General features: G+C 38.1%; 1 protein-coding gene across 1 annotated transcript in view; it reads left to right on the forward strand.

The window, feature by feature from the left end:
* EPHA3 (EPH receptor A3) overlaps window positions 1-14,011 on the forward strand; it is a 215,426-nt gene that overhangs the window by 163,239 nt on the left and 38,176 nt on the right. The window contains exons 7-10 of the mRNA XM_032198984.1: window positions 1,602-1,764; window positions 4,006-4,108; window positions 4,565-4,632; window positions 8,916-9,041. Of these exons, the coding sequence (XP_032054875.1) occupies window positions 1,602-1,764; window positions 4,006-4,108; window positions 4,565-4,632; window positions 8,916-9,041 (460 nt within the window). The remainder of the gene's footprint in view (window positions 1-1,601; window positions 1,765-4,005; window positions 4,109-4,564; window positions 4,633-8,915; window positions 9,042-14,011) is intronic.

Genomic DNA, 14,011 nt, shown 5'->3' on the forward strand with positions numbered 1-14,011 from the left:
AGCTTTTTTTTTTTTTTCCCCAGTGTGAATACTTACGTGCATAATGTTGGATATTATGTAAAAATTTGGGCAGTTTCTCTAACTATGGTACAAATGTCTCTGTTTCCCTTTCTGTCAAAGATTTCCAAGAATTAGTTAGACTTCTGTAGCACCAAAGAGGGGAATAATTTCTGATACCAACCTGCAAACTTGAAGTAGTCCTTACTGTTACTCCGGACAGTACTACAGAGCAAACAGGCTAAAACAGCTCCACTCACTTTGCTCACATACATAAAGGAGAGCTAGCTTTGACAATCCCAGAGTAAGTGGAGTGTTTTCCAACCTGTCTGGCCTCAGTACAGCATTGGCAAAGTTAAAATCTCAGTACCGTGCAAGCTAAGACAATACCATAAAACAGTGGAAATTGAGTGAGATTCTTTGCATTCGACATACGTTAACCTAACTCACATTCTACTTTTCACCCAGGCAAAACTCAACAATCTGAGTGTATTTCAGAGTGTTCAAAGTAAATGGACAGCAGAAGAAATCCCCACCACCTCTAAAATAAAGAAATTCCTTGTCACAAGCCTAAACAACTAAGATTCTCGTGGCTCCCCACATGTGGCTACTGTCCAAGTCTTTTTCTGAGGCACTTCCAGCTGCCATTTTTAGAAAGCCAAAAATGCTCTTTTGGTACAGAATGGCTTTAATAAAATAAGCAATACCTCAGGCCCCAAATGCATGCTTAACTTTTTAGACTATGTGCTTAGAGGGGGACTGAGACATACTTTTGTCATAATTAGCTTTTTACGCAGTATGAAAGGTATCCAAACTTACTAAGTTATGAAGTCTTCTATTTCTTATTTCATATAAAAAATTAGTATGTCAGAAATATGTGTCTATTTGTGAGAATATCGTCTGTACTGGATGCTCCCCTTGTTCTTCAGCAAAAAAACATATGGAGCAAATATGCGTGTCCTTCCTGGCTACTGAAGCCCTAGACGTGTTCAAGAACAAGTTCAGTGGGGTTTTGCCCAAATGAGGACTGACGCATCAGGCTCATAGTTTTTATGGCATAATAGTAAACTGGTTATATTAGCCTGTTCACAGAGCTCGGGTAAGGAGTCTGAGCAGACTGCTGTTCTGACTGTTACAAGGGTACACACTGTCTTGTAAAACACGAAGTAGTAAAAACTGAGTCCTGCAATAGCTCTGCAGGGCCCTAAAAGCTCTAAATTGGCCTGTTACAACTTCCAGTTGAGTGCAGTAGGCAAATCTGTTTTATGGTTTTTAAATAAAATTGTAATCTTCATTTTTCTTGTTGTATTACAGGGTATGGACAAAATGGTACAAAGCCATTTAATGAAATGTCGTATGCTCAGCACGTCTAGTATTTGATTTACAGTGCAAGGCCGTAGGAGCTCTAATGATTTAGATTTCTTGCTAATCAACAGATTTTTAGTTGATTGGAAATGAATGGCTGTGCAAGCATTTGTCAGGCTATAAATATTCAAAAAATATGCCAGTGCTCTCCGGGTGATTTGTAGTCATTTTGTACTGAGCACCTCTTGTTTCTGTTTCTTAGGGTGTGGTTGTAATCTGATAATTTCTTTTCCCAAAAGCAGGAACAAGAGACAAGCTATACTATTCTGAGAGCTAAGGGCACCAACGTTACTATCAGTGGCCTCAAACCTGATACCACCTACGTCTTCCAAATTCGAGCCCGAACTGCAGCTGGATATGGGACAAACAGCCGCAAGTTTGAATTTGAAACCAGTCCAGATTGTATGTATTTGTTCAAATGGTTTAAATTGACTCCCTGGCCAGTTTCTGACTGATTTGAGTGGCTCTTTTCATTCCCTTTCTGGTTTAGTAAATGCAACTCATTACTATTTATGATGTGTCTTTCTGGGTAGCATTACTATATAACTTTATGTTTTATCATTAAAATTGAAATATGCTGTAAAGAATATACCACAAATGTCACAGGTGTTATTTTCTTCCATTCTGTACCCTACTGCAGCCTGATGCCAGAATCAATACCTTCCTAGGCTGCAAATCCCATTGAGGGAGGGCTAGGTATAATACCTATTCAGTTTGTGGCCTGGACCCTATGGACTTTAAACCTTGTGCCCCAAAAGAATTAATATTATATTGGTCCATTACTCCAGTGGGTCAAGGTATAATTCTCTATGTTTCTGTGCAGCTGATGTCTGCTGTGCAGCTTTGAGGTGAAACTAATGCACTCAGTTAAGCTGCTGGTCCCAGAGCTGGGTGGTTTGACTCCCTTCTCTCTCTTGCTAGATTTTCTTGCCTTTTTCTTTTCTCTAATGCCTAGATAGTAGCACTTGCTTACCTGATGACCTTATTGGTATTCTTCACCAGTTTTGTTGTTACATCAGAAAGTAATGGTGCTCTTCATCCTAATTGTTACATTCTCATCACTTGGTACTATGTAGTAAATCAGACCTTCTCTTTGCTAGAAGGTGAAAGTGGCTTAATGCATCAAAAAGTCTGCCTTTGTTTAGGTAACCAGTTACCAATGTAGGCTGATGCTGCATAATTAAAGACTGTTTAATTTTTGGAAGGCAGGCAGAGTTGTATCTGCTGTTTAGAGTTGTAAGACAACTCAGGACTATAATTCTGATATGGACTCGTAAGGCTTTTTCATGTACTCATGCTAAGGCTTGAGAACCCATGGTGTGAGAAATGTTCTGCTAAAATAAATTCTTAACTAAGAAGAGAAGCATGAGCCAATTGGTCTTGCATTTAACATCTATGTGTTTTTGAGATATTTTAAGTATTTCATTTTTCCCCTTATTCTTCCCCCACCTCAGCTTTCTGGAAATCAAATAAATGAGGTCCTTGTTTAAGGAAAATAATAATAATAATAACAATTACTTTTATGATTACATGCAGTATTGGCATAATGGATGAAACTCACAATAGGACAGAGTACAACAAGGAGAAGAAATCAGTTGTGATGATAAAAGATATCATAACTTGGAAGTTGATGAGCTTTTAAAGTAATTTTAAAATAGAAGTTTAAAAAGATAAAAGAAAAAGGGAGAAAAGGTAGAGTAACTAACCTAAAATGTGGAAGGTGTCAGCAGAGAGCATTGCATGTATCTCAATAAAGAACACACAAATTATACAGATAAACACCAACTCACATAACTGAGTTAACTGCTGCCATGTCATAGCAACACAAGTGCGGTTCTCCCCATGGGGACAGGTGTGACCAGGCATCACACAAACAAACTGCCCAATTTATGGGAAACAGGAGGGCTATCTTTCACCTCACTGTGTACAACTAACTTGAAATGTTATGGTGAGAAGCCTAATTCTGCTTACTCAAAGATAGATAGGTGTCTACAGAAGATGCTTCACCATACCAAAGCTCTAAAGGTGTCCAGTCTATGGCAGCCTAGTGTGCCCAAGGCCGGGCTTAGGCACTGCAGCGAAGTATCCACAGTAAGGAGAAAAAAGCCCTTCTTTTCTTCTATAGGCACTGATTAACCTAGATAAGTCTTGTATACGTAGGTAGAATCTGTGCTTCAGTGATACTGTTAGGTTTAATTGCAATGCCTAATTCCTTAAAACACTTTCCATCACATGGAAGTGAGAGTAAGGTTGGTTATTATCTACTGGCTGGGATTTCTTACAGAGGAAAAATTCCTTATTGTCTGTAACAAAACAATATGTGTGTCATGGTATGTATGTTTCTGTGTATAAATGTATGTGTAAGAATCAGTTTAACAGCTGTTACTACAATCAGCAATAGTAAAAATCAGCAGTAGGAGCAACAACTCATGTAAATTTTCAAAGAAAAGATTTCTTTCATTTTCTTCCCTTGTATTTATTTGTCTGATGAAAAATTACCTCACAGATTAAATATTTGGCAGGAAACCAAATGCTATATAGTGATGACTCAATCTGTCTGTTCCCTATATGAGTGTCAGTTGTGGTGTAATTAATGTTTTGTGCGTGGGGGGTTATTTATATATTTTTGTGTTAACTTTTCAGCATTCTCCATTTCCAGTGAGAATAGCCAGGTGGTAATGATTGCCATTTCAGCCGCAGTTGCCATCATTCTCCTTACGGTTGTGGTGTACGTCCTGATTGGGAGGTTAGTTTGTCCTCTGTTTTGCACATTTACTCCTTCCTGCATTTCCTTGTGGGGCCTTGATGAGCATGGCAAATCAGGCATCGTCAGGGGGAGCGTGGCTGGTTTGCACCTTCTCCTTTGTCTGCTGCCCCTGGAGCTCTGAGCACTGCTTTATGCTAGGTAATGAGCCCACTAACCCCAATCATGCAGCAGTTGTTAAAAAATGCTATAAACACATTCTTAGGCAATTGTAAAATTAAACTGTAGGGGTCAAAAATCAACAAATCCTCTCATTAGCCAATTTCCTCAAATTCCCTGAGAACATAACATGCCTCTATAGGGTACAGAGAATGTAAATATCATTAAACTTTCAAACAGGCATTTAATTGTGGAGGAAAAACATTTTATTCTTTTTCCACCTGCAGTTAACGTATACAATTCTCTATATTCATTTTTTTTCCCCTCTATTGCTTCTAGATTCTGTGGATACAAGAAGTCTAAACATGGTGCTGATGAGAAAAGACTACATTTTGGGAACGGCCATTGTAAGTTACTGAAGCCTTCTAATGCTTTCAGATCTTTTGAATTCATCCCCTAGATAATTGTTGTTTTTCAAAAAAAAGGGCAAAAGAAAAAAGCCATAACTCACTTAAACCAGAGTGAAATTGGGAAGAGAATTATCTCTTCTCTTGTGAGTAAGCAGATTTTCCCCAAACAATCAGTCTTAGCCTCAGATTCATTCATTTATGTTCAGGTTAGTAATGAGCAAAACATTGCAGTCTATGTTCAAACAAGGTATGTGGTTAGCAATATGATATTGATTCTGCTGTGCATTACTGAAATGCAGAGTGTAACTTCAACTTCCTCCTTATCAACTGTATAACATCTAAGCAATGACATTTTTTCTCAAAGCTAAATATAAAATCAATGAAATGGGTCTTGATGACTGCTGAAGGGACCATGAAAATTGCTTGCTTAACAAAGGTGACCTGATAATAAATTTATCTGGGAATTGTTGTAAGCATAGGCTGAAAAGTGATTTGGAGTAGCTTCTTAGATTAAGAATAACTACTAAACAAACATCCCACAAATTAATGGGATTTCTTAATCCAGCTCTCTTTATGATTATGTTTTGTTCAAGACCTGATTTTCCACTTGCCAGAGTGCATATGTCTGTGCTTTCTGTGGGTCTCACCCGCAGCTAGGAAGAGAGCCTTTCTGCTGACTTGGAATCACAAAAAATGTAAATAGTTAATGCTCATCCTGAGGAATCTGGGTTACTCTTGAAACTTCTCCCAAAGCCAAACCCAAAGCATATCCATTTTTGATTTTTTCATACCCATTTTTGCTGAGGCTAAATGTCCCTTCATTCCTGGGTCATTCGGCTGCGTCCTGTGAAAGGAACAGCATGCAGCAAGGTCCCATCCAGGAAGTGCTTGAGGGAGGAACTGATTTTCTAAGCCCAAGACTTTTTTGTGGTTACCCAGAAGAAGTCACTTGCTATGACCATAGTTGGAGGAAGAGGTCTTGCTGCAGTGTGGCAGCTCCTCTCCATGCCTAGGTCTGTGAGGTGAATAACCCGGCAGTGCTTTTCCACAGCAGAGGAGTTGTGGATTGCGAAAACAAGGTCACAATCAAAGCTCTGCCCATAACCTCTTCAAAATAGGAATGAATTAATTTTGGAGGAGAAGTTTAAGGGAGAGGAAGGTGATGGTTTAAAACTCCTGATTAGGAATGGGAGAAAATTCATGTTTTTTTAATCACTGCATTTTGATTTTTTCATCTTTGCACAGAGCAGACAGTGCCATTCATAAACACCAGGACTGGAAACTCCTTTATTTCCACCCACAGAATTCTTGGTGTCTAATGAGCATGCCTTTAATAAGAAGCATCAGTTAGTCTTTAAAGCTGCTTCAGCTCCAGCCAAGAACCCTGCTATACTGTGTAAACCACATTGAACTGTATATTTCTATTGTTTAGCATATTGTAAGTTTAATGTGGTTTATGCTGAAGCATTTTCCTTTCGTGCATATCCTTTTGTACATGACAGTGACTCCATACCACCCTCAAGAAGACAGCCACTGGTGTCAGCATCCCAACCCCCCAAATATGCCTCCCCACCAAATATAATTGAATTAACATTTTAATAAGGGATTTACCAGCAGTAGTTGGAAATGAGAACTGCTTCCTAATCCCAGTGGCAGTGGAATAACTGTTCTCTGACTGTTCGTATTATTATTATTTTAAGTTAGGAGCCCTTCTTTATCTCCAGAGAGCTGTATCCACAAATGTGTGCTCCGTCCCCTGCACTGTCAAGGGATATGCAAGCCATAGCCACGGGTTTCCCTTATGCAGCCCATCTACAGCTAACCAACTAGCCTGAAAAAAAATAAATCTGTACGGTTACATGTGGCCCATAGAATTAATGCTTCATCATCCAAATTTAATGAGGTTATAAAATAAAAGCAGCCAGTAAAAAAAGTGTTGAAGACAAATAACAGGTCAGAGTTTGCTCTCCTTACTCCCACACAATGGAAAGTTGCAATCACTATTCTTAAACATGTCAGTGCAGTTAAATTCCTGTGGATTAAATTCCTTTTAATTTGGCTTTAGATATTTATGTACTGTTTTCTGAGCAGCACCATGCTGATCCACTGTGTAGTCAAAGCAGAGCTGATCATGAATCTGGTATTTTTGTTAGAAAATATTGAAAATGATTTATTGATTTTGCAGACGTTTATCTGTTAGAATTTGTGTGTATGTATGCATTTGGCTGTTGAAACTTTATTATTCTGCTAAACTAGTCTTCCTCAAAGAATAAGAAAATAGCTCCTATGAACTAAAAATTGGTAAAGTAACTTCCCTGGCTGTCGTAAACTTTCAGCATCTCAAATACAGCAGCTGGTTTATTTCAGTCAGTTTATTCTGAATTACTTTAAAAAAGGCTCCAGCCATGAACTATTCCCTGCAGCCTTATTACAAATCCTATAATATTACTTCAAAGGAGCAAAAATGTGTTTCACCTCCTCAGATCCTCTCCCTTTGCCTTCTTTGGCTAGACCCTTTTTATTTTTTTGCTACCCTTAGGGCAATTCATGCTGGTAAAATGAAAATGTAAATTATTATGTTTGCACAGAATGAGCTGTAAAGTAGTACAGCTTAACACATGTGCATGTGTTTATTATCTGTTTTTCATGACAGAACCCAGTTACTATACAGGCTGCCCTTAATTATTGGTGTGAAGGGATTATTCTCCTTGCAGTCACCATCACCTGATCTTGGGAACCTCTGGGGTCAGCATTAAAAATCTGCAGCCAAAATCCCCACAGAGCAGAAGGTTTTAATTGTTGTTATTTTTATTGGGGGTATGAGGGAGCCAGTAACGTACATTCAGCATGGACGGAAAGGAGCATTTACAAGGTTTTTAACCAACAGCAATATACAGCCAATTACTTTTTGTTTTACTTGCAAGTAATTCTGTAATCATCAGACTCTTGAAGGAAACACGCTCAGCATTTAATGCTGCACACACGCAGCCCTTCAGTTAAGAGCGGGGTTCTTAGTTTGCTTTGTTTTTTTGTGGCAATTAGCTTGGGAACTCGGTTTCATTATTTCTTTGTCGATTCTGAGGCCAATAAATCTCCATAAAATGGATTTTTTTTTCCACATACGCTTGGGATTGTTTGACAAAACAATGGCAAGCTCTAACTAATGGTAGAAAGGTATTTTTTCCCATCTGTCAAGCCACAACAAATTGTGTTTAAGTATGCTAGCACTCAACAGTTGGGTGCAGGATAATCATGCCAAGCTGAAAAGGATATTACTAGGTGGGTTAAGGCAATGTTTGGAGGAGGAGTTAATATCTTTTACACAACCAACTGATTCAGTTAGGAAAAGCCAAAATACATGTCCAGCCAGGAGCTCAGGTTTTGTGGTAGAAGCAGCAAACATCAAGACAGATGTACTGGGTATTTCACTATTTTTTAGAGAAATATCTTTGCTTTCTAAAATGAATTCAGAGGCAAACACAAGTTACCAGGTATGAGCACAAGCATGGGCTTGAGCCGGGGAGGTGGAATGGTTTACTTTCAGCATCTTTGTGGAGAGAAGGGTTGGAAATGATAATATGCTTCTGCTTCCAATCCTGCTGGAGGAGGAGATGTGGACAGCTTGAAACCACCTTTAAAATCATTCGGTCATTAGAACCAGTGCTCGCCTCTGGCAAACAGAGGAACCTCTGGCAAGGGGATTGTTCAAGGGGACAAAATAATGGCATCAATGCTAGGGTAACAGCGCTAGATCCCAACTTTAATGTGGCTACCATCCTCGTACAGTATTAACATAGGAACTGGGGGGGGGGGCGGAAGCGTTCATGTGTAGTTTTCTTATACATCTTGCTGGAGGAATCAGAAAGAAAAAGTGTGAATTCAAGTGCTCTCTGTAGTATATTCCTGAGAACTTTTCAGGTTGACTGTAGCATGACCCATTTAGTTTTATGTCTCATTGCAGTTCTTAAAAATACAAAATAAAAAAAAAATCAGGCAACATCTAAACAGAGCAAGCTGGGAGGGGCAGGTAGTATTTTAGTATTTGACAAGCAAATATGGCAAGTGCAGTGTTTTTCAAACTTCTATGCAATAACTACATCAATGGCTTCAGTTTCACTCTATATTAAGATTTGTGGAGAGTCATCAAACGCTGTTTGGTATGTGAAGAAGCAGTGTACTTTTTTCTGCTATTGTTTGGGTTTCTGTTGTCTCATTTGCTTTCTTTAGAAGGATTAGTTAAGTCTAAGTAACATTTTCTCTCTGAATTTGTTTTTACACAGTAAAACTCCCAGGCCTGCGAACTTACGTAGATCCACATACATATGAAGATCCCAATCAAGCTGTACATGAATTTGCCAAGGAACTAGATGCTTCCAATATATCAATTGATAAAGTTGTTGGAGCAGGTAATGACCATCAGATACATTGAACCTAAGATATCTTTTTACTGTGTGTACTGTTTTACATCTTTGATTTTATACTTGTGACTGGAAAGGAAATTTTCAAAGGTCTGCAACTTCCTAAATCATATTTATAGCTGACTTCCATACATATGAATAGTTAGTAGCACACACATCTACTTTTTTTCCCAAAGAAAGCAAGTAACTAGACCATTTTTCAAATGACAGCACACAGCTCACTCTTGGATGCAGTATGGTTAAGAGCGAAAAGAGACTTCAGACTCACTTGTGTGTTTCTCTTTAAAATCTGTCAGCACAGAAAAAGGTATCAACTGCGAAGATGCTTTCTATATTTTCCTTAAATGGAATGGTGACTATTATGCCTTGAGTGAAAGCACAAACTCATTTCATACCAGTCACCACACATCCATCAGACTGCAGTGACCTTTGGCCATTAGATTGATTTTGGTCACTGCTTTGGATTTGAATTATTGATTTAGCAGGAAAGGGTTGTCTGTCTGATAACCGGTTGTCTGGGCCATGCAGACGCCATAGACTGTTGGGTTTACTGAAAACAAACTGTTGAAATGAGCAGATTTTGTAGCAGAGGAGCCAGATTACGGAAAGCCTCATCACATCGAGTTGTCCATGTTGCAATGCAGAATGGAGCTCTTGACAGGTTGCGTGCTGCTTGCTTCTTGAAGTGAAGTGGCAGATTGTCTCATTGAGCCAGATGATCATGAAGTGTTAGCTTTCCTGCTAAATTAAAGCATTTATGAGAGAAGTACTATTGATTTTTAATCCATTGAAAATTACTAGTTCTTTTATTATTGATTTTTTTTTTGCTTCTCTCTAAATTTACTATTTGAATTAAAATCATGAGATGTGAGAGAGACAGACTCCTAGTGCACAGCAAAAGATATTCATTTGGAAAAAAAAATGTAGAAGCAAGCTTCTGTGCTCAGTGTATCTTCTGAATAGCCCAGTGAAATGAAACACTATTCACTCTCTCTTACTGCAGCTACTCAGCTGCTTGTAGGAACTTAGATTGTTTTCAGAAAAGATAGATTTGGTTCTTGCTGGTTTTAATTTTGCCCCACAAGAGTGCACTGTTCTCCATCATCTTCAGTAAAGGCAGCAGAGCTCTGCTTACCACACAATAGAGAATGAGTATAGATAGAGAAGGGTGTTATTGAAAAGCTAAGTCCAAGAGCAGTATATTTCACTGTGAGTTTTTAAGGAGTCTTCATTCACAAATGTACACTTCCTAAACTTGCATTGTAGAGTGTATGAATGCAGAAAGCAAATCTCTAAGAATCAACAATATATCCTACTTTATAACTCATTTTTGGACATATTTTTAGCTCCAAGTGCACGTGAAAATGAGAGGTAAACCAAAACTGGACAAATGTGAGCTCTGAAAATGGAGGAATCATTTTCTAAGAAGCTTCAAAAAAGCTGTCCTAAAAGTTCTAAATGTTCTAAAAAACATTGGCAGTTTAAAAATAAGTCCCTATGTTCTACTCCAGTGACAGTGTTGGTAGGTTCAACGGCAAAACCTGTAGGTCCTCTGCATATATTAAGCTGGGACTTAGTATACATTATAAAGCCGTCTGTTTGGAGCCCGTGGCTTAGTTTCATGCAGCCTAAACTCTACATGTGGGTTTACAGTTAGCGTTTCCTATTAATAGTCATCAAGGATAGGAATTGGAAGGGGAAGCACAGATGAAAAGCGGGTTATGCAGTGGTACGAGCTTCCAAAATGCATTTGTAGCATCACTTCATGCTGCCCTCATGTTCTACATGTGGTAGCTCATGTATTCGGAGCACAACGGAAGACGCTGAACAGTGGTGAGTTCCTCCTAGGCTGATTCTGCAGGAGCACCACCTTCCTTCCTCCCCCAGTGCAGAAAGGCATTTTCTGTCTCTTACTTGAGTCAATGACGTACTTGCGTGAAGGACTTTTTTCCTGCCTTCTCCTTTACAAATGCAAGTGTGAATGAAATTATAAAAAGGTAGAGATTTGAGAGGAAGGGATTCATTTAACTGCATTCAAGTATGACAGAAGTAATGAGATCTTCAAGCAAGAGAAGTAATTTTGGTATTCTGGGTTACTTCTCCAAATAGTTTTTCACAGCCTTAGCCAGAACTCTGTGAGAGAATAGAGGGCAGCTTACATAGCTTTCAGAACATGCTCATATGCAATAAGGAAATGCTCTTGTCCAAAAGAACCTCAAGAAAAACACAAGGGATTTTAGTGAGAGGCTAAGCATAATAAAACTCAGGTCATTTTCAGGTTTTTCTTTTCAATAATTCCTTCCTTTTTTTTTTTTTTTTTTTAAAAAAAAAAAAAAAAAAAAAGCTCATTGTTTTTATGGATCCAGTTCAGCAAACCACTTTAAAAGTTTAAATCCAATTGGATCACAGGAGAATACTACGGAAAATGCTTTCTTGATTTGGAATTAACATAAGATTGTACTTCGCTGAACACTAGAGCATGCGTGTGCTTTTCTTTCAAAGTTTAAATATACTTGTAGCGTGGCATCTTGTTTGTCTAAGTATTTCTAACATTTTGGGGTTAGCTGCGTTACCTTATCACGAGGGTTTGCAGTGTCTCAGGTCGTATGGTTTATTGCTGTAATATTACTGTGGTTCACAAGGTTTGTGAAAGTCAACTTAGCTGCCCCTCCAACTCTGAGGCAGTCTGTGCACAGCAGTACTATCACTATTTAAAACAAAGCTAAGTTAATGGAGCAGTCAATTTCACAGATTCATCTTTTCCTTGTCCCCTGGGACTAAATGCAAGGCAAATAGCATTTACTGATGCAGTAAGCAGCCCATTAAAAAAAAAAAAATCTGAAGAGAGATCTTTATATCATAAGTAGCCCTCCTAATAATATGTATTTGTTTTCCATATATAAATAGATTCATCAGTCTGCAGGACAGGATACATAATGTTTATGGGCGTAGCATAATTAAAAATGAGCACTTCAGAAAGGCTTTACATAAAAAGCCATCAATGTCATCTCTAAAAGTCAGTGCCAGTTTTTCCACCTTCCAACTTATACACAAAGTATTATTCCCCCAAAACAGTATCTGATGAGATAGATACTGTTTCTTTACATACAGATGTCCCAAGTCCATTTCTGGGACCATATAGTAGTGATTTTCAGGGAAAAAAAAGTAGTGTAACTGCATATCGCTATGGGTGTTGGCCAGATAAACTTATGTTGTGTCCATATGGCCATGTATATGAAGGAAGCAAACATATTTAGATTGCCTGCTGAGTTTCTTCCAGCTTACTCAGAGTAGTTTATGCTTCTCAAAATTTTGGAAACTAAGGCAATATTTACATGTTGATGAAGAATTATGGGTTTTGTTGTTGTTGTTTTCCCAAGCAAGTAAATTCATGTCATGTTCCCAGACACCAGGGAGTTTCATCACTACAAAGTGTCTGATTTTCAGTCTCCTGTAGCATCTACTGGCCTTCAGGCACTTGTGGAATCTGATTCCCCCAAGCTCTAAGTTGTGCAGCCATGGCTAAATAGGACCATGTTGATGGACATCAGCCATAACCTTTTCCTTCCCAAAAGCCAAACAAATACCAGATTTATGATTCCAGGCTGAAATGAAGGATTGATTGCCCAGACTGCTTTCTGCAATCACAGATACACTCTTTATTGACAGTAACTGACCAACAGTTTTAAGAGGTTAGAGAGTTACAGCTTTTTGGACAATTGAAGCATAGAGAAAAGGGAATACAAATCTGAACATAAGAGGCTTTATTTTAAACACTTTTTTCCCCTTTCCTCCTGTTTTAAATACATGCTCTTGTCTTCCTCTTTGTGGTGTTCTGGCATGATAGAGCTGAGGCTGGTGTTTGAACTGAAGTGTTTGCTCTTGGTAGAGCATACCAGTCATCTTAGCTTACATGTTGAATATTTTTAATTAAGAAGTCTGGGTGAAACTCAACACTCATTAGTGTACTAGTAGTAGATTTTATCATGCGTTTTCTGAGCGTTTGCCTGTCTTGGCAGCCTGAAATTACAAATAATAGTAGAAATAGTGGATGTAATATAAGTGCAATTTTATATCAAGATATGCCCTGTTATTAATTTTTGGGTTATTACATTAATAGCACAATATCATGCCTGGAAAACGAAGCAGCTCTGCAACTGGTAATAAGATATGGTGACTTTCAATTTATTGTTGACTCTAGCATGGGTTACCAACAGAGAAAGGTTGTTGCCCTTTGACACATTTGTTCAGGGCTTTTTTGTTAAATTATCTGTCTGACAGAGAAACCTTAGAAAATAAATCTGAAAAGTGACCTCAAGAGGTCATTAAGTCCATGCCCTTGACCAAAACTGATCTTGTTAGGTACCTTTCTTGACAGATGCTAATTCTTTACAAACTCCAAGATAAAAGAGTTCATAGCCTCTCTTGAAAAAAAAAAAATAAATCTGCTCTCCAAGTGTCCTTAGTGGTAGATTTTTTTTTTCCTGATCTAACTTAACTTTATTTTAATTTAATTTACATCTTTTTTTTTTTTTTTTTTTGCCTCTTGAAAAAGGAGTTAGTGCCCATTTTATAACCATTACTTTGATATGCCAGAACCATTAAAATTTCTCCCATTTCTCAAGTCTTTGTAAATAAACAAATAAACAGCCCCAATTCCCTGAGCTATGAACAGGAATACACAGCCCTGGCTTTTAAGATTCTGGTCATTGCTATTATTGCCTTCGTCCTTCCTAAATTGCAATACTCCTAATGGGACATGGACTCTAATGCCAACCATATAGGTGGCAAATTGATGGAAGAATAATTTAAATTTACAGATAAGTACAGTAATATATAAACAAATGGATTGAAGGTAAATTTTAAAACCTATCCCGTGTGGTATCATCTCTGAAGTCAATAGTGCCAGAGAATTTCAGTAGAGAGATGCCAATCCATCACACTTTTTTGAGCTTTAT

The sequence above is a fragment of the Aythya fuligula genome, chromosome 1 (genome assembly GCF_009819795.1).
Source record: "Aythya fuligula isolate bAytFul2 chromosome 1, bAytFul2.pri, whole genome shotgun sequence".
NCBI lineage: Eukaryota > Metazoa > Chordata > Aves > Anseriformes > Anatidae > Aythya > Aythya fuligula.